The following is a 27,168-nucleotide window of genomic DNA, read 5'->3' on the forward strand; positions in this document are numbered from 1 at the left end:
ACCTGGCAGAGATTTTAAAAGGGGGTATAAAAAGTAGCTTCAGCATAAAGGACAGCTTTCAATTCGTCGAAGAAATCAACACAGTCCAGCTACCACAAGGATATGTACTGGTATCATTTGATGTTGTATCTCTTTTTACAAATATACCACGACATCTAGTAATCAGCAATCTGATAGCAGAATGGAAAAACATTAGAGACTGCACCAACATAAATCTCGACTTGTTTTTGGAAATTGTCGAATTCTGCTTAGAAAGTTCCTATTTCCAATTCAGGAATACTTTCTTCATACAAACGGAAGGAACAGCGATGGGGAGTTGTCTCTCACCAATTCTAGCAGAATTAGTGGTCGACACCTTGATAAAAACGGTCATAGGCACACTGGATTTCGAAATACCATACCTTCGCAAGTTCGTAGACGATCTTCTACTGGCCTTACCTGCGGACAAAACACGAACTACGCTAGATGCTTTCAACGCATATCATCCGAAGCTACAGTTTACTATGGAAGAAGAAAGAGAAAACAAGATTCCTTACCTGGACACTGTGGTTATCAGAAATCCAGACCAAACCATATCAACCCAGTGGTACGCAAAACCCATATCATCGGGAAGGCTGTTAAACTTCTACTCTCACCACCCCACCGTAATGAAGTTGAATGTAGCGTTCAACTTCATGAAGAGAGTTGTTAAATTAACAACCAATCAAACCATCCAACAGTGCAAACAAATAATTTTCCAACACCTACGAGCCAATGACTACCCAGCCCATCTAATCAACAGGTTACTCAATCAACTCAACATAAATAGAACCACAAACAATAATGAACATCATGCAACCGTACAACCAACAACCCCACAACATCAAAACACAGCATCGATCACCCAACAGCAGCAGCAGCACAGCACCAACAACGGAATACAAGCAGCCACAGATAGCATTCACATCACATCAACTCACCTTTCGCAATCAGGATCAACTCAGGAATTCAGCTACAGAACCTTAATCTACGTACCTTCATTGACCAGCAGAATCACCAGAGACCTAAAAGTAAATTTTCCGTACGTTAGAATTGCCCAAAAAACCATCAATAATGTTGGAAAATTGTATCCCAACGTCAAAGATGTCGTTTTGCCTGCCCAACAGTCGAACATCATCTACAGCGTACCGTGCCGAGACTGTGAAGCTGTTTACATCGGATTAAGTACAAACACTCTAACAAAAAGAATGTATGGACACAAATCCGATGTAAACAAATATGAAAAGGTATTAGCGAATGGAACCACCAACACCATGGACATAAAAAAACAGCTCGGAGACACCACGGCAATGACGGATCATATCATAACTACAACACATAGATTCGAACATTGCAGAGCGAAGATCATCGACAGAGCACAACATAAACAAACCCTACGTGTATTGGAAATGTGCCATATCACCAACACCCAAAACGCTGTGAACTTCAGAACAGACACCGCCAAACTCAGCTCAACATACGCCGGAATATTACATGCAGTTAAAACACACACAAAAACAAAAAATAGCAATAGAACAGGAACCAATACACATAGCTTAGATAGTATAAACCACAACATGATTTCACCTTTACAAACTCAATCAGAAAGCTCAAATATCAACAATACCCACAGTTTCCACATTTCATACTAACATGAACCCAACATCATCCACACTCCATCTTAATTCAAACCGAACGTTAACAGTGTGATCATAGTGACACGGATGAAAACTTTTTCGTTTCATCCGTTGAAATATGTAAGATATTTTAATCAATGTATGTATGAACATGAAACAGATAACAATTGTACATTTATAACAGACGAGCAGCAATCAATGGACTCCTAGCCGTTGGACTAAAACGAAATCGACAAAAACAACAGACAGCAAAGTGAGTTACAACACTACATTTCACAAATCATTAACAACGCTCAAAACAATAATTTGCAATAAAATTTCCAGTTCCCTTGAAAAAGACCAACAAAACTGGTCGAAACGTCGGGTATTTCAAAAACCATCGTTGTTTGATCTACATCCAAGACCGAAAAAGCCAAAATTAAATTACTATACTGACAATAATGACAAAAATGACAAAAAATGACAAAAATGACAATGATGTCAAAAATGACAAAAATGACAAAAATGACAAAAATGACAAAAATGACAAAAATGACAGAAATGACAAAAATGACAAAAATGACAAAAATGACAAAAATGACAAAAATGACAAAAATGACAAAAATGACAAAAATGACAAAAATGACAAAAATGACAAAAATTACAAAAATGACAAAAATGACAAAAATGACAAAAATGACAAAAATGACAAAAATGACAAAAATGACAAAAATGACAAAAATGACAAAAATGACAAAAATGACAAAAATGACAAAAATGACAAAAATGACAAAAATGACAAAAATGACAAAAATGACAAAAATGACAAAAATGACAAAAATGACAAAAATGACAAACATGATAAAAATGACAAAAATTACAAAAATGACAAAAATGAAAAAAAAAAATACAAAAATTACAAAAATGACAAAAATGACAAAAATGATAAAAATGGCAAAAATGACAAAAATGACAAAAATGACAAAAATGACAAAAATGACAAAAATGACAAAAATGACAAAAATGACAAAAATGACAAAAATGACAAAAATGACAAAAATGACAAACATGATAAAAATGACAAAAATTACAAAAATGACAAAAATGAAAAAAAAAAATACAAAAATTACAAAAATGACAAAAATGACAAAAATGATAAAAATGGCAAAAATGGCAAAAATGACAATAATGACAAAAATGACAAAAATGACAAAAATGACAAAAATGACAAAAATGACAAAAATGACAAAAATGACAAAAATGACAAAAATGACAAAAATGACAAAAATGACAAAAATGACAAAAATGACAAAAATGACAAAAATGACAAACATGATAAAAATGACAAAAATGACAAAAATGACAAAAATGAAAAAAAAAAATACAAAAATTACAAAAATGACAAAAATGACAAAAATGATAAAAATGGCAAAAATGACAAAAATGACAAAAATGACAAAAATGACAAAAATGACAATAATGACAAAAATGACAAAAATGACAAAAATGACAAAAATGACAAAAATGACAAAAATGACAAAAATGACAAAAATGACAAAAATGACAAAAATGACAAAAATGACAAAAATGACAAAAATGACAAAAATGACAAAAATGACAAAAATGACAAAAATGACAAAAATGATAAAAATGGCAAAAATGACAAAAATGACAAAAATGACAAAAATGACAAAAATGACAAAAATGACAAAAATGACAAAAATGACAAAAATGACAAAAATGACAAAAATGACAAAAATGACAAAAATGACAAAAATGACAAAAATGACAAAAATGACAAAAATGACAAAAATGACAAAAATGACAAAAATGACAAAAATGACAAAAATGACAAAAATGACAAAAATGATAAAAACGACAAAAATGATAAAAATGACAAAAATGATAAAAATGACAAAAATGACAAAAATGACAAAAATGACAAAAATGTTAAAAACGAGAAAAATGACAAAAATGACAAAAATGACAAAAATGACAAAAATGACAAAAAGGACAAAAATGAAAAAAATGACAAAAATGACAAAAATGACAAAAATGACAAAAATGTCAAAAATGACAAAAATGACAAAAATGACAAAAATGACAAAAATGACAAAAATGATAAAAATGGCAAAAATTACAAAAATGACAAAAATGACAAAAATGACAAAAATGACAAAAATGACAAAAATGACAAAAATGACAAAAATGACAAAAATGACAAAAATGACAAAAATGACAAAAATGACAAAAATGACAAAAATGACAAAAATCACAAAAATGACAAAAATGACAAAAATGACAAAAATGACAAAAATGACAAAAATGACAAAAATGACAAAAATGACAAAAATGACAAAAATGACAAAAATGACAAAAATGACAAAAATGACAAAAATGACAAAAATGACAAAAATGACAAAAATGACAAAAATGACAAAAATGACAAAAATGACAAACATGATAAAAATGACAAAAATTACAAAAATGACAAAAATGAAAAAAAAAAAATACAAAAATTACAAAAATGACAAAAATGACAAAAATGATAAAAATGGCAAAAATTACAAAAATGACAAAAATGACAAAAATGACAAAAATGACAAAAATGACAAAAATGACAAAAATGACAAAAATGACAAAAATGACAAAAATGACAAAAATGACAAAAATGACAAAAATGACAAAAATGACAAAAATGACAAAAATGACAAAAATGACAAAAATGACAAAAATGACAAAAATGACAAAAATGACAAAAATGACAAAAATGACAAAAATGACAAAAATGACAAAAATGACAAAAATGACAAAAATGACAAAAATGACAAAAATGACAAAAATGACAAAAATGACAAAAATGACAAAAATGACAAAAATGACAAAAATGACAAAAATGACAAGAATGACAAAAATGACAAAAATGACAAAAATGACAAAAATGACAAAAATGACAAAAATGGCAAAAATGACAAAAATAACAAAAATGACTTAAACGATAGAAATGATACAAATGACAAAAATGACAAAAACGACAAAAATGACAGTAATGACAAAAATGATAAAAACGACAAAAATGATAAAAATGACAAAAATGATAAAAATGACAAAAATGACAAAAAATGACAAAAATGACAAAAATGTTAAAAATGACAAAAATGACAAAAATGACAAAAATGACAAAAATGACAAAAATGACAAAAATGACAAAAATGACAAAAATGACAAAAATGACAAAAATGACAAAAATGACAAAAATGACAAAAATGACAAAACTGACAAAAATGACAAAAATGACAAAAATGACAAAAATGACAAAAATGACAAAAATGACAAAAATGACAAAAATGACAAAAATGACAAAAATGACAAAAATGACAAAAATGACAAAATTGACAAAAATGACAAAAATGACGAAAATGACAAAAATGACTAAAATGACAAAAATGACAAAAATAAAATGATAAAAATTACAAAAATTTAAAGAAATAATGAATATAAAAAAATGGCAAAATCAGGATGGCCACTCAATTCTTATTTTCGATTTTCCGTAATTTTCCCGACATTTTCGAAATCATTTTAAACAGCCAAACCAAAATCATAAAATACATAAATTTTGGAACCAATTAGAATTTTCGCCGTTTTGAGTAATTTACAGAAATTTCTCAAAGCAGTGATATAATTAGAAAAAAAGTTATTTCTTATCTGAAGCTTATTGTTTTTAAGCAATAAACTTATTTAAAGCAAAGCGAAAAGTAGAAAAGGTAAGTAAAGATAAGTAAAACTGGTTCTATTAAAATGGCACATTCCGAATAAAGAATGTTTAACGATTCAAAACAATCGAAAATAAGTGAATTCAAGTGACAAACAAAGGTTAATTTTACTACGCAAGAAATCAAATAAAGTGTTTCTCGTTGATTTGACCCATACAAGCACAATGATACTTAAATTTGGAATGCTTTTCCCATAATAAGCCATCTGAAAATGCTTCCTTATTTTATATTTTATACCGAAGACAGATATGTGTTAAAAATTACACTGAGTTGAACCTTCAATATTAAATTTAAACATCAATTTAAGTATTCAAAGCCCCAAAACTCAACGTTACTCAACGCGCATTTATTGAAAGTACTTTTTCGTGGTGAACCGTTTTATCAAAGATTTAAAGATTCGATAAATCTGTGGCAGAAAAATTTCATTAGATAAACTGTGAAAGTGAACTCACTTCATCGTGAAATTATTCATACTCCAAAGTAGTCTAATGTCGATTTGGCAACACTTTTTTGCTTTAATGACTATGACTATAAGCTAACCTTTCACAATTTTCTCTTTACTTGACTCCATATGCAGATATCGATCCGTAATCAGAGTTACAAATAATAATACTTTTTCAATTGTATGTAAATTGTAATAATGTTCATGTTTTGTGTTGATCAAGTTCAACAGCAGTCAACATATTTTAGACCGCAAAAAATCAAAACAGAAAATTTCTTATTTCTACCTGCTATTTATCAGTAACAGCTCGACTAAATTTGAAAGTTTTACCATTTTTGATAAACTCGAAATTTCGAGTTCAATTTTTAAGAACATAAATTGAGCGTTCCAGTTTTTCTGGAGCATTTCAAGGCAGTGAGAAAGATATTCCCGATTTTTTCGGAGAAAATCCCGAGTTTTTCACGCATTTCCCGACATTCCCGAATGAGTGGCTTCCTGTAAAAAAACAAAAATGATGAAAATGACAAAAATGACAAAATGGAAAAAATGCCAAAAACTGACAAAAATAATAAATATGCAGAATTTTTTTTGTTCAGTGTACGTCTGTTGATTTCTACTCACAACAAATTATGTACGCGCAAGAACTTTCATAAGGCGATGGGATTAACTGATGACGCGGGAAGGAAAGTGAGCAAAGAACCAGGTAATCCTTCTTTCAAAATTTTCCCAAAAGCGCTCTCATTTGGCTTCCAGGCTGTCGTTGTTTCGTGGTTTCACGTACCTGATGGCAGACTTTGGAACTTCCGGTATGCCACAATGTTAAGCGGAATTATTTGGCTTTGAACTTTTTTCCCTCTTTTGCTCCATCCTGCAACGATTTTCTTCATCTGCTTTTTTGATGGAATGAAAAATCTCTCTCTGGTTATGTTTGTTCATAATTATAACTGCTTTCAGCGGTCTAATTGAAATTGTTTCGAAGTTTTTGGTCGGAAGCATTGCAGTGTGAAGATTTTAGCGAGTTGGGTGATGAAATTTAATGGGTTTTCTGCTTTGTAATCCCGAAAAATCCCAAAATAAAGTTGACAGCTACTTACATCTTGTTACTACTCCTGTCCAGCAGATAGTTGAGTAAGGCTAGCATCGGTGTGAGTCCGCTTCCAGCGGCTAGTAAGGCAATGCGGTTGTGGTACTTGATTTTAGCGAGCGAGAAGTTCCCACTCGGTTGGGACAGCTGCAGGGACGTGGCCAGCGGGACCGGTTTCGAGATGTGCTGGGAAAGACCCCCGGTAGGATAGGCTTTGACCAGCAGCGGGACGAAAGTGGCCGGACATTCGGTGGGGATCGCATTTCCGGGAACCGGGGTGTAACTTCGAGTCAGGAACTCTCCACCAACGTTCCCCGTCACAGTTAAGTGATGACCTATGGGAGTCACCTGAAGGATTGAGTTGTTCTTCGGTCGAAGCAGCAAAGCGCAGGAATCGTGCGTGATCTCGATTCTCGTCGCGACATCATACTCGTTCAACTCCATCTCGTAGTTCTCCTTCCGTTCGTGCTCCATCTGCCCAAAAATCGTCCATAGTCCCGGAAGCAGTTTGTTGAACACAATTTCTACCTTTCCAGCCTCCAGCGATTGCCTCACGGTGCACGGCCACTGCACGTTGTTGGCCACTTGGAACTTGTACCGATGCAGGACGTTCCCTTCCAGAAAGAAACGCACGATAAACTCTAAATTATTGATAAACTCTATCACAATGGCCGGATTGCAGAGCGCTCGGGTGTAAAAGATGAACGTCACTTCCGCCGTCTTCTGGATCCAGTCGAAGCGAGGCACGATGGGAATGATCCTACTGGTTGATTCCTCACTGGAACTGCTGACCACCGAACTAGCGGACATGACCTTAGGAGTGCCACTACTTTCCCCAACAACGGGTTTCGCACTTCCACCGGGAGGAGTGGCTGGTGATGGTGGCTTCAAAAACGTTGAAGTTGGTGGTGGCATGCTGCCGCTGCTGTTCGAAGCGCTAAGGTTTAGGGTGGCGGTATTTCGGAGGGGTCCCACGAAACACTTGGCCAGCAAGGATTCGTAGTTGACCCAGGCGTGAACTTCGTCGAACAGCTTGGTAGCATCTTTTCCGGCGCCACGCATCAGCTCGTCGGCACCTGAAATGGGAAAAAATAATTTTAGATTTAGATGAACGGTCCTCGGATGAATCCATCATAAAAATCGGAGCTTGAAGATCGATCTCTGATAAATCGATTATTCATTTTTAACAAGGGGAGATGCTTTTTGTTATAAAAGCTGATTTTCAAGATCAGGGTTGGCAAATTTCGCTCGTCACGCTTGACCCGACTAGTTTTGTTTCATCAAACGTCTGGCACAGTTCTCAATTGACGGAGCCTCACTACTCGCATGACGGATAAAGCACGACAACAATCAACATTTCTCCATCATGCGACTGGCTAAGCTCCTACACATGGTCAAATTTCTCCTGAGAGTGACTGGCAAATCTCTTTACACTTCGATCGGCTGCAGACGGCAGGTACAACTAATTGAACGACTTGCTGGCAGAGAGCAACAATAGCAATAAAAAACCGAAAACGGGCTTGCTGGCAGAAGTAACAATAACAATAAATGCTTTTCTTTTTCGTCTTCGGTCCTCTTCGGCTTGCTGGCAGGAGCAACTTACTTACTTACTTAATGATCCCGCGCCGATCCACCGGTGCATAGGGCCGTGGTAAAAGACCTCCACTGTTGACGATCCGGAGCCAGCGTCTTCACCTGGTCCCAGTCAAGATTCTCGTCGACAGTTCGGATTTCAGCAGCTAGGCTTCGCCGCCACGAATTTCTGGGTCTGCCTCTTCTTCGATGACCTTCTGGATTCCAATCTAGCGCCTCTCTGCAAATCTCGTTTTCATCTCTTCGCAGCGTGTGCCCAATCCATCTCCACTTACGTTCCCGAATCTCGATTTCTAGCGCCTTTTGATGACACCGGCGATGTAGTTCCTCATTCGAGATCCAGTTGCCAGGCCACCAAGCGCGGATGATATTCCGCAGGCAGCGGTTTACAAATACTTGCAGTTTTCGCGTCGTTACCGCATATGTGCACCAAGTTTCACACCCGTACAGCAATACGGATTTGACGTTTGAGTTGAAGATTCGGATTTTTGTTCGTAGAGAGATCTGGCGTGACCGCCAGATGTTTCGGAGACTCGCAAACGCAAATCGGGCCTTTCTGATCCGGGTTTCGATGTCTTTTCTGGTACCATCATCAGGCTTCCATGAAACAGGAGGGATTTCCCGTGTTGATCTCCATCGACTTGGTCTTTCCGACATTGACTTTGATACCTGCTGCCTTGGAACTTTCGGTGAGGTCGTCGAGTTTGCTCTGCATATCCGGTTGTGTTTGGGCGAGCAAAAAAATATCGTCAGCCTGGTCAAGGTCGTTCAGTTGCTCCATTGTTGAAGGATTCCACGGCAATTCTCGGTTTGCTCTACAGTCAATCGATTCAGTCAAGTTCTCATCCATTACGATGAAAAAAAAAACAGCGATGATAAAATACATCCTTGTCTCACTCCAGCAGTTACCGGGATTGAATCGGATAAGACACCGTCGTGCAAGACTTTGCACGAAAATGCCTCGTACTGTGCTTCGATGAGATGAACTAGTTTCTCTGGGACCCCTCGTCGTCTAAGAGCAGCCCAGATGTTTTCATTGTTCAGTCGGTCAAATGCTTTTTCGAAATCAACGAACACCAGCAGAAGAGTGTCCTGGAATTCGTTGATTTGTTCCAGTATTATTTGTAGCGTTGAGATGTGATATGATCATATGATCGTCCGGATCGGAATCCAGCTTGTTGCCGTCGGAGTGTGGCGTCGATTTTCTCCTGGATTCTGTTCAGGATCACTTTGCAGAGTACTTTGAGGGCTGTACAGATCAACGTTATGCCTCACCAGTTACCGCACTCTGTCAGGTCTCTTTTCTTCGGGATCTTCACGAGGATATCCTGGATCCAGTCGGTCCGAAATAGTTCAGTATCCCAGATGCCAGCGAAAAGACGATGCAACATTTGTGCTGACAAGGCAGGGTCGGCTTTCAGCATTTCAGCAGGGATGCAATCGATCCCAGATGCTTTGTTGGATTTCATGTCTTTGATTGCCGCTTTTATTTTTACCAGCGAGGGCGCTTCCGGGTTGACTCCATTAATGCGACTTACTGTTGGCGCTTCTAGCTGCGGGTTCTATTGGTCATTGCTATTCGTTACTCGGAAGAGTTGTTCGAAGTGCTCAGTCCATTGCTTGAGCTGATCTGTTCGATTGGTCATCAACTGACCTGCTCGGTCTTTCAGCGGTATTCTCGCATTAGTCCTTGCACCTCTAAGACGGCGAGAGATGTCATGAAGTAATCGGATATCTCCATCGGCGGCGGCTCTTTCTCCCTTTTCGGCTAGGGAGTTTGTCCAGGCTCTCTTGTCTCGTCTACAAGCTCGTTTAACTGCCTTTTCCAGCTCCGCATATCGTAAGCGGGCGGCTGCTTTGGCTGACCCGGTACATGCCTGCTCAATTCCGACTTTCGTCTATCTCCGATCATCGATCATCCTCCAGGTTTCATCCGACATCCATTCACTTCTTCTTTCACAGACTTTACCGAGAGTACCATGGCTCGTTGTGATAAAGGCATTCTTGATTCCACACCACTGTTCTTCGACTGTTCCGTCTGTCGGCAGTTACGAGGCTCGGGATTCAAGCTGTTCAACTTTTGCCCTTTGCACCTCTGGGTTCTCCAACCGGCGGACGTTCGTATCGAAACCCGACTATCTCCTCGCGCCGTTAGACACGCGCAATTTTCAGTCGTAACTCTCCAAGGACGAGGTGATGGTCAGATGCAATGTCTGCGCTTCGTTTGTTGCGGACACCAAGAAGGCTCCTTCTCCATTTTCGACCGATGCAGATGTGGTCAATTTGATTTTTTGTTCGGCCATTTCGGGATATCCAAGTAACCTTATGTGCTGGTCGATGGGGGAAGAGCGATCCACCGATCACCATGTTGTTGTTGCCACAAAACTCTACAAACAGCTCTCCGTTTTCGCTCATCTGTCCTAAGCCATGGTGCTATGGTGCTCCATGATGCTCAAGTTCCTGATTGTCGGAGCCAATCTTTACGTTGAATTCGCCTAGTTCAGTTGACTGTAAAACTGCCCTTTCTCCTGCAAATCGGCAACGTCAGTTGGCGTATAACACTGGACCAAGGTTTCTAACCCGTGTTCGTTTATCGGTTCCCATCTTTTTAGGGCCGCATGGGCCTATGGGCTTAACAGAAAATCAACTCCTCCAGCTGTTCTCCAGCATTAGGCCAACGGACTTCGCTCAGTCCCAGAATTTCAAGCTTAAGGTGGCTAGCTTCTCTAGCAAATTGAGCCAGCTGGCCTTGTTGGGCAAGGGTTAAAACTTTTCAAATTCCAATTCGTGTCCGTGTTTTCTTGCTAAAAGTCGTCGCCAAAGTTCCAGTTCGATCATTTCTTTCGGATTCCGTAACAATTTTAAGTCGGGAACAGTAGGTTGTTAGCCAAAAGTCCCTATCCCGCGATGGAGCTGCCGTCTTAGACTAAGCTGGCGGGAGCCGCATTTCATAAATTCTGATCTGGGGAACAGACGCGTGCGGCCATTTTCTCAGATCTTGCAGAAATATCTTCGCGATGACAACAACGGGGCACACAAGTCTAATCGGGTCGAAGAGGCGTGCTGTTTCTGCAAGCGCAATTTTTAGTGATCTTGGCCTTGTCGCTCCCAACTGGACAGTCGTAAACGAAACAATCGGTAGTAGGTTTCCACACTAAAGCCGACGTCTTCACAGCTGAAGTCGTAGAATCCATGTTCAAGGAAGCGTGCTCGTCTATAAGGTGATTCGGTAAGCAGATAGTACGACGGCTGAATTTAAGTTGAACTTTCTCAACAAAAAACCACCAGCTGCTGCTAAAATCTGTTTTACATAGAATCTGGTCGGATAAAATCGATCATTTCTCCGCAAATAAATAACGTACAATAAAAGTAAAAATGTCATTTTGTAGGGTTTTTATTGCACTTTAAGGAAAAAAATACATAAAAATCATTCGTCAGCTTTTCGAATGAATTTTCGAACTTTTTTGTGATACCACCCATCATTTTCTGCACAGTACTACTGGTAACCTCATTCGCCATCTTGTTCCACCACTTTTCCATTTGAGCGGGTTTTTTCATGGTTCTGCCACATTACTTCAGTTTGCATTTAACTATTGCCCAATATTTCTCGATGGGACGAAAATCCGGACAGTTTGGCGGATTGATACTTTTTTCAACAAAATCGGTCTTGTTCTCCTTATACCACTTAACGACATCCCGGGTGTAGTGGCAGCTTGCCAGGTCCGGCCAGAACTTCACCGGACATTTGTTGGACCGAGTGAATGGAAAAACCCTCTTCTGGAGACATTCTTCTTTGTAAACATTTCCATTCATTGTGTCCCCAGTGATGAAAATCTTAGTCTTCTTCCCACAACTACAGATCCCTTGCCAAATCATCAACTTACGAGCAAATTTATCTGCGAAAACAAACTTGAATCTACCCGCAACATTCCCTTTACGCTTCGCAAGGTCAAATTTGTTACTGGGTATTTGTTCAAAATCCATTTTGACGTAAATTTCGTCGTCCATCAAAATGCATCCGTTGTACTTGGTCAACACTTTCTCGTACAACTTCCTTGCCCTGGTTTTGGTAACCAGGTTTTGTTTCAGCGTCCTGTTGGGGTGTTTGCTTGCATGATACGACCGCAAGCCTTCTCGCAAAAAAATTCTTCGAGCTGTACTGTGACTTGAACTTTTTCGCCAAATCACGCAAGGTACGCAGAGTACGCTGACTTCTTTTCGCTGTTGGACTCAAACCGCTTCTCTACGCCGAAAAATCGCCTTAGTGCTGCGTTACGTGACTCCCCCAGTTGCTGAATTACGTGGTTTCAGCGAAAAGTTGCCTCTTCCACGGATTGAGTACTCGCTGACCTACACGATTCCAGTTCCCAGAATTTTGTGAGCTGCTCCTTAATTTCTGCTAATGAACAATTCACGGAGGAAGGCGAACAAGATGCACATTTATTCGCAATGGTACCAGCAACTATCCATCCGAAAACAGAATTTTTAAGATTTGGGCCATCATTCCTCAGCTTGAATCTGCTTTTCAAAAGCAGATCGAAGAAGTGCTCAGCGCCAATAATGATATCGATCTCTCTTGGTTCCGAAAAGCTGATATAAGTAAACTGAACTTCGTGGGGTGAACGCCAGTTCTTTTACTCGACTCGTTTTGCGGGAAATTTGGCTGTCAGCTCAGGCAAAATGAAAAAGCTCGTTGTTGTGTTGAAAGCTGAGATGTGCGAAGTCCGAGCACGAACCGAAGCTACCACCAGTTTGTGTGAAACAGATCATGCTGCTCCGCCGATACCTTGAACGATGAGCTTTTCTGGAACATGTCGCAGTTTTTTTTTCAAAACACAATGAGTAAAAAGAAGGGCATTGCATGTTGGACGACAATTTGAGGCCGAAATACATTCTTTGAACTGCAATAACTTTTTAATTTTAAGTCCAATCGGGTTGCAGTCTTCGAGTAAATGATTGTCTCAATTTAGACTTTTAGAAAAATTCAATAAAAAACAATCGGTTTGTGAAGAACGAAAAAATTAATTATGAAAAACATGAATTTTTTGTTCCGCCCTAGCAGAATACCTTGAAATCCTAAGCACGTTTGAGACTCAAGCAACTCCTCCTCATGGTCTTTCTGAAATTTGATATGTGACCTTCTGGTTAGCTTATTATTATTTTGACTTTGAGGGAGTAAGAATTACCATGATTAGTTCTTCCTATACTATGATTAATACACTGCGGTTCGTTAATTTATTCAAAAATGCAATAATTACTGTTATGGTTACTTTTCCAATTTTAAACCGATTTTGGTTAATAACCACTTGAAATCTTCGTTTAAAATTGAAATTCACGGCAAAAAGAAATTAGATTTTTTGAATGTTACCATCGGGTTGAAAATTTTCGCCGAGACAAAATGCGTTTTTTTATGATTTTATCTCGCTTCTTTTCAGCACAGCGTGTTGAAGGGTGCCGGTATCTTTTAAAGCCCTGGAGGTTATGAATTGGATCGTTCAAGAGTCTTTTTTCCTTTTTTTTTATAGAAATTTAACTAATTTATCCTATCCTGAATGTTTTGGATCATATGATTGGTATTTATTACTCTAAGTTTTTTTCTCTGATCTTAAGGTCTTTTGACTTAAATCTTTGATAGTAGGTACTGGATAAATATGATAAAACAGCACAGCGAGTGCAGTACAGTTACTCAAACTTATCACACTAAAATGTCCCTTTTGCTTTGCCCTAGAAGAACCACTAGAAACTTCCTTCCGAAGAAAAACAAAAAAAAAAATCCATCATTCACTCACCTCCCGGGTGGAAGTCCAGATAGCCGGAAACGTTGTACACCTTGCCGCGGATGGCCATCCACGTGTCGCCCGGTTTGTTGTGCTGGGCCAGCTCCGCGTGGCTCACCGGCCTCACTTTGCCACCGACTCCGGTCAAATCAACGCCCGAGTTGCCCAAACGGATCCAGTCCATCAGCGAGTGACCCGGCTTCAGGGCGGTCTTGTTCCGTGGGTTGCCTGTTGTGCATCGATGAGAGAAGGAAGGAGAAAAATGACAATTCATTAATCTGATTTGTCTAGCTGGGGCTGTGATTGAGAGGGCCGATTGTTGTTGTAGATGGAACCGGGTCCAAGGTAAGTTCATTTATTTCTTCATTAGCCTCTACGCTCCGTAAGTTTTTTTCCCTGACAGGGAAAGTAAGATCGATGCCGTTGTACACACCATGCGAAAATTGGAAGCTTTTTTTATGAAAGTTTTTTTTTCTTTTCAAACGATCAATTACGTTGTGTTTAGAAACAATCCATACTAGGGTAAGTGAGCCTAATTTCGCTATATTATGTAAGAGGTTTTTAGCTTTCATATTAGTAGGCCGAATCATTATTTCTTAGATGTACAATTTTTTCGTAACTAAGTTCCAATTTTTTTTCTGAACTCTGTTAGGGTTTAAAATAACTATTTCAAGCTTTAATTTACAAAAAATATCATGTTTTATAAAGTGTGTCAATGTTCCTAATTTGGCACTAATTGTTCCTAATGTTAACATATGGGTGTTCCTAATGTTAACATATGAGGAAAAATGTATCCGCGTACCCAATATTTGTTCCGGATTTTGCATCTGGGTCTGTTTTTTAATACTTTAATGAGAACAATCTCAAATCTCACCTTTTTATAAATTTTACAACGTTTTTGGAATATGAATAGAGAAATAAGGACTATTTAAATCCTATGACTTTGATATAGTTTGGAAAACTTTGACTATGTCCATAATTAGGAACACATTGAAAATAGTGTTCCTAATTGTGGACATAAGCTTTTTTTAGTTTTTACACGATAAAATCATGATTCTAACATTCTTATTACTAAAATCATGATAAAAAACAACCCGACGAAAAATTTAAAAAAAAATCGGATGACAAATTCAGCTTTTATCTTCTATTTCTAAATAGGTGTTTTTTAAGAAATTTGCTAACAATTCCATTCAATTTGGACATACTTTGAAACAATCCGGATTTTACGAAAAATTCTGTGAATTAGAAAACTAATTTTTTTGTAAAATTAAAGTTTACATGATCCGTTACATTATCATATTTTTTAATAATTATGATAATTGAAAAATAAGGTCAAAAACAGTCAAAACCGAACGGTATGTTACATTAGGCACACATGGCAAATTAGGAACACTTACCCTACAATGTAAGTGACCGAACTGAAATTTTCAAATAATTTGAAAGTTGAATTGAGATTTTGTGTTTAGTATAGAATTGTTGATATCTCAGAACACAACATCGTTATTTTTTGTAACATACAATCGATTTCTGACGGTCGCCATGTAATTGTAATATTTTTGGTACACAAAATGTCAATACATATAAAAATCGGTTATTTGATTTATTCGATTCATGTTTTAGGATGCATATTATCCATGGCCGTAGGAACAAGGGGTGGGTTTGGGAGATTAAATCCTCCTCCATGAGTGTCCATCTAAAGCATGCGAGGTATTCTACTCTACACTCAAAATTAGTTATTCTAAATAAACTTGTTTTTACGATGGAGTAAGTTTTTCAAAATTTTCTCACTTATTGGTAGTAAATCATTTCTGAATACTAAATTTTAAAACAGATTTAATTCATTTAAGAGATTCAAAATCAAAATCAAAATTGTATTTGTGTTTTCATATTCCGGAATATGATTATAATTTTTTTTCGGATTATGAATGCAGTTTAAGATTCTTATTCATCGGTTCGAATCATCATTAAAAACTGTAATGTAAGGCTGTGTTTGAAATCGTCGTTTAAATTTGCTTTAACATTTCCTTCAAAATACGATTCAGCATTTTCGAAACTCATGCATTTTTAACATTTAGTTAATATTTTTCCGTATTTGAAAAAAAGAAATCTTTCCGAGTTTTTGTTTTATTTTCAGGTTCAAAGTTCATGAACTTTATTCTTAGGCAAAATTCAAACATTACAAAACTTAAAAATGGCAATATATGTAGGTTCATCATTCGTAATTTTTATTTTTATTTAGATTTGCAAGTCAGATTAGAAATACATATACGGAATACTACATAAATAATAAAAATAATTTAAATAAACAATAATCATTGAAATTTTAAAATATAATCAATGTCAGCTCAATTCAGCTGAAAATGACAAAAATTAAGTGAAATTTGAGTTCAGTTTGCATGATTTATCTTATGAAGAATTTATTTAAAAACAACCATCCCCAGGATTAATTTTTAATTAAAAGTAATTGATTATAAAGAAACGTGTATCTTCTATCAAAGAAATTGCGGGAAATTCCATATGTTTTGGCGTACTGTTCAACATTATTAGAATTGTAGTTTTCACTTCCATCTGTACCGTTGAGCCGTCAACACGTACGCCGGAGCATCGTATCGTTGCTGTGTACCTGCAGGAACATTTTACATTATTTATTTTTTCCTTACCTGTATTTCAATCAGCACTTTTCAGTGCTAAAATTATTTTCATTTTCTTTTATTCATATTTTCTCATTTCTTTCCAGCATGGGGAAGTCAAGGGCCGGCAGAAAACGGATTGCCGAACCTAATTCAGGTCCATCGCCCAAAAAAGTTGAAATTTCCAATTCATTCGATGTCCTTCATAACATCGGTGATGAGGAAATATTCATATTTAATTCTGATAAGAGTACTAAGAAACCTTCTTCTTCTTCTTATACTCTTAAAAACGAAAAGATTCCACCAATAACGGTCACGATTCCTGACTTCAATGCCTTTCGAAAAGAAATCGTCACTTCCGTCAAGGATGTGAAGATTTCTTTTCAGATCGGTCGAAGGGGAACTGCTCGTATATTGGCGGAATCTTTTAATGATTTTCAAAAAATTTTAAATTATTTGAATAATAAAAAACACCAATTTTTTACGTACGACACTAGAGGTGATCGTCCTTTTAAAGTTGTACTTCGTGGTCTCACCGGCGATCAGACACCGGATGAGATCACAAATGAATTAAATTCTTTGTTAGGTTTTTCTCCAATTCAAGTAATTCAAATGAGGAAAAGAACCAACACGAATAATAGCAGTAGTGTTGGTTTTGCTCCTGAACTTTATTTGATCCATTTTAAAAAGGATCAGGTTAATAATTTGAAAATTTTGGAAAAGGCTCGTCTTATGTTTCATTGTCGAGTCAAATTTGAACCTTTTCGTAAATCCCATACCAATTTTTTACAAAATATTACGCAATGTCGTCGTTGTCAAGCTTTTTGTCATGGCACTAAAAATTGTAGAATGAATGCCAGATGCATGTTTTGCGGCTCATTCGATCATGAAAAATCTAAATGCCTCTTTGGTGGTGATAAGCCAAAAACAGAATTTTTTAAGTGTGCGAATTGCGCAGGTAATCATTCCTCGAATTCTCTAGATTGTCCCGTTAGGGCAAAAATTGTTGCTTCTAGGAAAAACCCCAAAGTTTCCAGAAAAGTTTCTTCTCCTCCTTCCTCTTTTTCGTCTACACACGTCAGACCGGCAAACAACCTGCCTGTTCGCAGTCAGCCTCGGCCTACATTGGAATCACGGTTGGGTAATACCCGAAGTGATTTTAATGTTACCTGGGCTGATTCTGCGCCACAGACTCGTTGTTTATCGTTCTCAGAGGTGGTTGAAAATGGGTTTCCCTCTTCAGGTTTAACTAATAAAAATGGGAAAAAACCAAGTCTCAACGTTCATGCGAAGGCTTGGGAAAATCCCCGAAATTCAAATACTTGTTCTTCTCCTTCATTTTCTGATCCTAACAATTTTGTTGATTTGGGTGAGATAACTGAGGAAAAATTAAAATTTTTGCATCAAAATTTAATGGAAATGATGCAACTTATGTTGAAAGCAAATTCAATGTTTGAAGCTTTCCAAACTTCTTTTAATTATGCTAACAAAATTATTATGACTTTACGATTCCCTCATGGATCCAAATAGATGTTTAAATATTATGAATTGGAACGCTAGATCTTTGCTGGCTAACCAAGACGAGTTCTTTTTATTTTTGAAAACTCAAAACATACATATTGCTGCCATCACTGAAACTTTTTTAAAGCCAGACAATAACTTGAAAAGCAATGCTTTCTTTAAAATTTTACGAAATGATCGACTTGATCGACAAGGTGGGGGTGTAGCTATTGTCATCAATAGTCGTCTCAAATTTAGACTTCTTCCTTCTTTCAATACAAAAGTCTTAGAAACAATTGGAATTGAATTAGAAACTTCTATGGGGAAAATTATAATTGTTGCCGCATATTTGCCTTTTCAATGTAGCGGTGAACAGAAAAATTTTTTGAAGGGAGATTTACAAAAACTCACCAGAAATAAATCTAAATTTTTTATTATTGGTGACTTTAATGCAAAACACCGATCTTGGAATAATATTTCATCAAATTCAAATGGGAATATTTTATTTAATGACTGCTCTGCAGGTTATTATACTGTTGAATATCCTAATGGGCATACTTGTTTTTCTTCAATTAGAAATCCCTCCACAATTGATTTGGTTCTAACGGATTTAGGCGAGCATTGTAGTCAATTAGTTACTCATGCGGACCTCGATTCAGACCACCTTCCAGTAACATTTTCTTTATCCCAAAGTCCCATTGAAAACCCTTTAAAATCAACTTTTAATTTTCAAAAGGCTAACTGGGAGCGATATATGAATTTTATTGAACGTAATTTAGATGTAAACGTTCCATTGAATTCAATAGAAGATATTGATTTGGCTGTAGAAAATTTGACAACTTCAATAGTCAATGCTAAAGCCGCTTCAATACCTAAAGTTAAACATAAATTTAATCAACCTTTAATTGATGATGATCTTCAGTTTTTGATACGACTGAAAAACATTCGTCGACGCCAATTTCAACGAACTAGGGATCCTTATTTGAAATTAATTTATTGCGACCTTCAAAAAGAGATCAAACGTCGTTTAAATTTCATTCGTAATGAAAATTTTGCTAAAGCAGTAGAGGACATAAAACCCTACTCAAAACCATTTTGGAAATTAACTTAAATTCTAAAAAAGCCCCAGAAGCCAATTCCTACTTTGAAAGATGGGGATAAACTTCTTTTAACTAATTCAGAAAAAGCTCAAAAATTAGCCCAACAATTTGAGTCTGCTCATGATTTTAATTTAAACGTTGTAAGTCCAATTGATGCTCAAATTTTCCTAGAATTTGATGATATTCTATCTAAGCAAATTGTGTTTGAAAGTTCTTGTGAGACAAATATTGATGAACTTAAATTGATTTTCAAAAAATTTAAAAATATGAAAGCCCCGGGGGAAGATGGGATTTTCTATATTCTTATTAAAAAGTTGCCTGAAAGCACTTTAAATTTTTTAGTTAAAATCTTCAATAAATGTTTTCACTTGGCTTATTTTCCCAATAAATGGAAAAATGCCAAAGTAACTCCAATTTTGAAACCTGGAAAAAGTGCTTCAGAGCCTTCAAGTTATCGACCAATTAGTTTGCTTCCTTCTTTAAGTAAACTATTTGAGAGAGTTATTTTGAATAGAATGATGATTCACATTAATCAGAATTCTATTTTCCCTGATGAACAATTTGGTTTTCGTCATGGACATTCTACTACACATCAACTTTTGAGTGTAACTAATATGATTAACGCTAGCAAATCTGAGGGTTATTCAACTGGTGTTGCTCTTCTTGATATTGAAAAAGCTTTTGACAGTGTTTGGCACAAAGGTTTAGTAGCTAAATTAGCTCGATTTGATTTTCCTGTATATCTCACCAAAATTATTCAAAATTATTTGACTAGCCGAACTTTGCAAGTAAGCTATCAAAATTCATGCTCTGAAAGGATACCCATTAGAGCTGGTGTCCCTCAGGGTAGTATACTTGGGCCAATCTTATACAATATTTTTACTTCTGATCTTCCTGATGTACCAGAAGGAAAAGGTAGAAGATTATTTGCTGACGATACTTTGCTTTCAGCCAAAGGTCGAAATTTACGGGTGGTACGCAGTAGATTGCAACAAAATTTAAATTCCTTTTTGAATTACTTGAAAATGTGGAAAATTTCTCCTAACGCTTCCAAAACTCAACTTATTTTATTTCCCCATAAGCCAAGAGCAAATTTTTTAAAACCTAATGAAAATCATTCCATAACTTTTAATGGGGTTTCATTAGAATGGTCTGATCACGTGAAGTACTTGGGACTCACACTTGATCGGAATCTTTCTTTTAAAAATCACATTGAAGATATTCAATCTAAATGTAATAAATACACTAAATCTCTTTATTCTCTCATCAACAGGAAATCCCGACTTTGCCTGAAGAATAAGATGCTTATTTACAAGCAAGTCTTCCGACCAGCGATAATGTATGCAGTTCCGATTTGGTCTAGCTGCTGCGCGACGAGGAAGAAAGCCATCCAGAGGATTCAGAACAAGGCTCTGAAAATGATTTTGCGGCTTCCACCTTGGCACAGCACCGAAGATCTTCATCGGATTGCGGGCATTGAATCGATCGAAGAGATGGCCAACAAAATCATCTCCAACTTCAGAGGCAAATCGATGCAGTCTTCCATCGCAGAGATTCGTTCTCTCTACAATTAGTTTAATTTTAGGATAGCTTTAGTTTTTAGTTCAAAATATTTTTTTTTTTCACTACAGGATGTTCTCCTTTATAAAAATGCTTGATTGTGCTCAGTAAATTTAAGTCGAATAAATAAATTTTAGTGATTATTAAACTACAGGGCTCTGAAAGTTCATTATTGAACTGAACACCTAATTTAATGTATTAATGTAATATAAATGTAATGATGAATTGGTACTAATAAAGATATATTAAAAAAAAAAAAAAAAGAATTGTAGTTTTTTCAAGAACCAAATTTCAAACTAACATCTTTAACTAGGATCGAGTTTGCATAAATCCGGTTTCAACCGCTAAATTTTAATCCTTTACTCTTACTTTTGAGAATTGATTCTTTCGCTCAAAAATGTTATTTTAAAGCTAAATTTATTAAAATAAACAGAAACGATGGGAGCCTGAAATACGATTAAAAATCTGGAAATGGTTTATGATGAAAAAATAATAATTCGAATAGGTATCGATTTTTGGAAACGTACTTAAAATTTCAGAAAATATAATAAATTGTCTATTTCGTTGTATCTAATCATATAGATAGCTGATTTAGTAGCGAAATTGCTTAAAATTAAGCAAATAGATAAATACAAGTTTTCCGTGATTGTTACGTGAAAAATGGATAAATTGGATTTTTAGCCATTTTTTCAATTTTGCCTTTTCGCAAAATGGAGCGAGCCTGTTGAAATCCAGAATGATTTCTCACTGAACATACAGTACCGTTCATAATTGTATAGAAATTGGAAGCACGCGCACTGTCACTTCGATTTTGAACTTCCATAACTTTTGACTCTGATGATATTTTTTGATCCAATTTTCTGCGTTACATAGATCAACTATCACACTATTATATCACAAAATTTGAGCTTTCTGGAGTTTGTGTGGCCTGAGATACAGTCATTCTACGAAAATCGGACTTTTTCGACTTTTCTCATTCATACTGCAATATCTCAGGAACTACACTACATTTTTTGTTGAAATTTTGCAGAGTGATTGTTGAAATATAAAGTAAGCATGTCTGAAGTTTTTGGAAAGTTTTATTGATGGTATCAAAAGTTACGGGAGGAACAATTTTTCAGGCATGAACCTAAAACTGCGATTTCTATAGAATTTTGGACGATTCATGAGAACATAATCGTTTCCATCCACAAATCAGTCAAAAAATGTCTGGCAAAAGAAATGATGAAATGAAAAAATGAAATTAAAGATCTATTTGTGTTTTGAAATCAGAATCTCGCAATATTGTTTTGATTTTTTGGTTGAAATAGATTCACTGGTTGTTAAACATAAAATAGGAGTTTCCTATGAAAACAATAGTCCAAAATTCTATAGAAATCGCATTTTTAGGTTCATGCCTGAAATATTGTACCTCCCGTAACTTTTGATCCCATCGATAAAACTTTTCGAAAACTTCAGGCATGCTAGTTTTATATTTCAACAATCACTGTGCAAAATTTCAATAAAAAATGTAGCGTAGTTTCAGAAATATTGCAGTTTAAATGAGAAAAGTCGAAAAAGTCCGATTTTCGTAGAATTACTGTTTCTCAGGCCACACAAACTCCAGATAGCTCAAATTTTGTGATGTAATAGTGTGTTAGTTGATCTATCTAACGCAGAAAATTGGATCAAAAAATATTATCAGAGTCAAAAGTTATGGAGGTTCAAAATCGAAGTGACAGTGCGCGTGCTTCCAATTTCTATACAATTATGAACGGTACTGTATGTGCACATTTTAACACATAAACATTTAAAAATAATTTTATATGCGTTTTGCCTGGCAAAATTGATTTGAAAATATAAGAACGCCCTTTTTCAATCCCGGAATTACTAATGGCCTTTTTGTTTGCCATGAAATTTGGAGTGGAAAAATCTTCGCCAGATGAAATAAACAAAAATTACTCCTCACTCCGGGATGAAGATGGAGCAAAAAGTATTGTGAATGCATACAAAAAAACAAAATTTACAAAAATGACAAAAATGGAAAAAAATGATAAAAATTATAAAAATTATAAAAATGACAAAAATGGCATAAATGATAAAAAAACAAAAATGATCAAAATGATCAAAATGACAAAAATGACAAAAATTATAAAACTGACGAAAATGACAAAAATGACAAAAATTACAAATAAGAAAATGACAAAAATGACAAAAATGACAGAAATGAAAAAAAAAATGAAAAAAAAATTATAAAAATGACAAAAATTACAAAATAGACAAAAATGGCATGAACGATAAAAAACAAAAATGCAAAAATGATCAAAATGAAAAAAATGACAGAAATGCAAAAATGACAAAAATGACAAAAATTACAAAAATAACAAAAATGACAAAAATTACAAAAATGACAAAAATGACAAAAATGAAAAAAATGACAAAAATGACAAAAATGACAAAAATGACAAACTTGACAAATATAACAAAAATGACAAAAATGACAAAAATGACAAAAATGACAAAAATGACAAAAATGACAAAAATGACAAAAATGACAAAAATGACAAAAATGACAAAAATGACAAAAATGACAAAAATGACAAAAATGACAAAAATGACAAAAATGACAAAAATGACAAAAATGAAAAAATTACAAAAATCACAAAATGACAAAAATGACAAATGGTGAATTTCTCGTTGGTTTGATCCATATAAGCACAATGATACCAAAATTTGGAATGCTTTCCCCATAATATGCCATCTGGGAATGTTTCCTTACTTTATATTTTATATCAGAGGCAAATATGTGTAAAAAATTTAGTTAAGATAAGTTAACTTCACCTAATTTTGATCCAAATTTTAGGATTTCAACCATCGATGAAAGTAAATTTCCTATTTTGCTAATAAAGGATTCTTTATACAAAGCCTAATCATTATCTAAAAATTTTAGGATGTATTTTCAAAAGTTTCTATCTAAAACGAAAAACTGTTTGTGTATAAGAACTCAAAAATTAAAAGTCAAATAATATATTTATTTATTTTTATTCATGTATTGTTTGACAAGTTGTCAGAGACAAAAATACCCCCGCCCTCTGAGTCAGTTCTTTCTACGGCCTTGGTATTAACTCTAATGCAGTTACATGGCGACCGTGAAAAACTGGTGTTATTAAAATGTACTATTTTAAGATGCTAGTTCCCTCTTTTTGAAAAAAAAACTTGTCGCTTTTATCTTCTCCTTTTCAAAAAGTTAACATACATCATATATTATTTAATATTGGGAATAATTTTGGAAAAGCGGAAAACTGTATTCTTTCCATTCATTTATTAACATACATATATCTACATTAAAACATGAATCATACTCGCTCACCCTTTCGAATCAAATTGCCTTCAGATTTATCCCTTCGGGTTCATGAAGCGCACAAATAAATCCTGCCATTTAAATTGCACCGCACAGAATTTTGCACCGCCATCACCGGTGTGTCTGTATGTGTAAGTATGTGCTGCTGCAAAACCCCTGTGTGACATGACCTGCAATCGGTAGAACGCAGCTTATCCCATTAAATTGATGACTTTAGGCTTAACAGGTAATTGTTCCGGTTTATGACCGTCCTGGCCCGGCTCGTTGAATCCTTTCCCCACCCACGCGTGTCACAGATTTTACAATCACGCTATTCCCCGGGCATAATTATGTGGGTGGGTGAGTTGAGGGCTCAGTTAAATATTAAAATGTGAACATTGAAATGTGGAAATTGTGGCCGGCCTGTTTATTGAATTTATGTGTCCCCCCTTCGTTCGTTGGAATTTCAATGTGCAAAAGTTACATTGAATCAAAATTAATTAGTGAATATTAAATAATGAGCACCAGGCGTATAAATTGGAGAAAACTTGATACGGTTGAATGAAATTTTCGTCGACCTTCGCGAAAGTGCTCACGGGCAAAATGAAATCAACGAAAAAAAAAACAAATAATCAATCGCTCTTTCGAAACTCATCCATCTAGAAAAAAGAAGCGGAAGGACCTTTTTGGATTTCGGGTCAAGTCTTCCGAAGGACAGACCCAACTGGACCCGGACTAATCCTTACTTTCGGCGTAGGAGAAGAAAAAAATCCGAATTGTTCTCCACTCATCCGAAGCCAAGAAATTGTAACAGGTAGATCCGGAAAATTTGTCTAGAAGGAAGAAGGGACTCCCTCAGCGTAACAATCCGGCCCCAGGTGTGGGAAAATAGGCTTATGTTCCCGAGATTTTGCTTTGACGCTCGCTCAAATTACGCAACCGTTGGTTAGTTATTTTTCCTTCTGACGAACATTGACAAAAGCCTTTAATTTTCTATAAGATTGGGAGAAGTTTACTGTTCAAAAAAAAAAAAAAACAGTGTGAGAATTACACTGAAAATGTTATCATAAATGTATCTTTAACTTTGGATTTTTTTAAAATTATGTATGTACTTACAAAGATTTATTTTTCACAATTCCTCTCGTTCTATAAAAAAAGCATCGAACGATTAGGATTGAAAAATTCAATGATAATTTTTTTCTGCAATTTTAGTGACGTCTGACTAGATTCATCGGTACACGAGAAGGCTAATTACTTTCCAACGAATCCTTCCAAGCGCGAGCTTCCATGAAACACAATCGATCAAGTGGGATGATGTAATTTGCCGGGTTCCAACACGTTAAGAAATCTGCACCCCGGGAAGGCAAAAATTCATCATTTCGCCAAAAATAACAGCACTTAAAACTGATCTACCCCCAGTCGATATATCAAAAAAGAATCCTTGGCAATGGAAGCATTTCCCTGTTGACGATTGTGAAAAATTGGCACAACTTTCTCGACTCACACACGCACCCACAGAGAGAAACGACACAAAATCTTTCTGTTTCAAGCTCGCGGGAAAACATGGTTTCGAATTTCTACGACACGTCTAGACGTAGCTTGAAGTCGTACAATGGATCCTGCTACCTTGGGAAAACGGATTGACGCCGGGCTGGATTTCTTCGATAAATCATTTGTCACAAGCCAACAACGGAACGTTTGTCAAGTTGAAATGCTTCCTTCTTCATTGAATGGGATCCGATATCGGATTTGAGGCAGATTAAATCCCAATTGGAAAGTAGTCGTTCGTCGATATATTTCGCAGTGATACCCTTCTGGGATTAACAATGTTTGCATTAAGTGAGATTGTTTTGTTTATTCGATTCAACATTTATAACAAAGTTATTGCATGGCGACCGTTAAAAATGATTTGATTCATAGATTTGGTAGAAGCCAGGTGAAGGCGCTGGCCCCGGATCGTCAACAGTGGAGGTCTTTTACCACGGCCCTATGCACCGGAGGATCGGCGCGGGATTATTAAGTAAGTTTGGTAGAAGTTTGTTTTATTGACGACCTTTTCCACATTCCTTGAAGAAATTTTAAAACTGAACAGAAATAAATTAACAGATTTAAAAATTTTATGTGTTATTCGAATAATAAAATAAGATGTGCATCAGCTGCATTACTGTTTCCATTAACTTAAATCATAGAGGTAGAGTAAACAGAAAATGACTAAATATTGTCAAATGCATGAAAACAGCTTCCAAGTGTTGCATAGTATAAATTAATCAACTTTGTTTAACTTTTAAATGTTTTTTTTTTAATTAGAGTAAGAAACTGATTCAGCAAAATAATTTAATTCGAATCACACAACTGAATGAACAGGTTTAAAGTCGTTATTTTAAGTCTTACAAAAATATTTTTTTAATTATTAATTTATTTGAGTAGGGGAGAGTAGGGTATCGTGGGCCATGGGAAAACGTGGGCCACTTTTAATATCTCAGATGTGTGTTGAGATAAAAATCTCAAACCAACTGTCATCGTCGTCGCTTTGCGTGAGCATATATTCCTATATGTTGTTGACTGAAATACGCATCATATGCTTCTTTTATTTATTCAAGCTAAAAAAAGTTAGGAAAATTTACTTACATAATTAAAAAAAACACCCGCTAATTTCATCGATGGGGAACCTAAAGTGCATAACAAAAATATGCTCATACGCTTCTGATCTTAGTTTTGTCATGATCTTTCACATGGAAAAGGAATTTTTGATGAAA

At 35.6% G+C, this 27,168-nt stretch overlaps 1 protein-coding gene across 5 annotated transcripts in view; it reads right to left on the minus strand.

Annotated features, from left to right (window-relative positions):
• The window catches only part of LOC129747268 (cytochrome b5 reductase 4), a 257,924-nt gene that overhangs the window by 28,429 nt on the left and 202,327 nt on the right, over positions 1-27,168 (minus strand). For all 5 annotated transcript variants that reach the window (XM_055741381.1, XM_055741380.1, XM_055741383.1 and 2 more), the window contains 2 exons: positions 14,316-14,531; positions 6,944-8,009 (listed from right to left, as the gene is read on the minus strand). In XM_055741381.1, coding sequence (XP_055597356.1) covers positions 6,944-8,009; positions 14,316-14,531 — 1,282 coding nt within the window. The remainder of the gene's footprint in view (positions 1-6,943; positions 8,010-14,315; positions 14,532-27,168) is intronic.

This window comes from Uranotaenia lowii, chromosome 2, assembly GCF_029784155.1.
Source record: "Uranotaenia lowii strain MFRU-FL chromosome 2, ASM2978415v1, whole genome shotgun sequence".
Taxonomy (NCBI): domain Eukaryota; kingdom Metazoa; phylum Arthropoda; class Insecta; order Diptera; family Culicidae; genus Uranotaenia; species Uranotaenia lowii.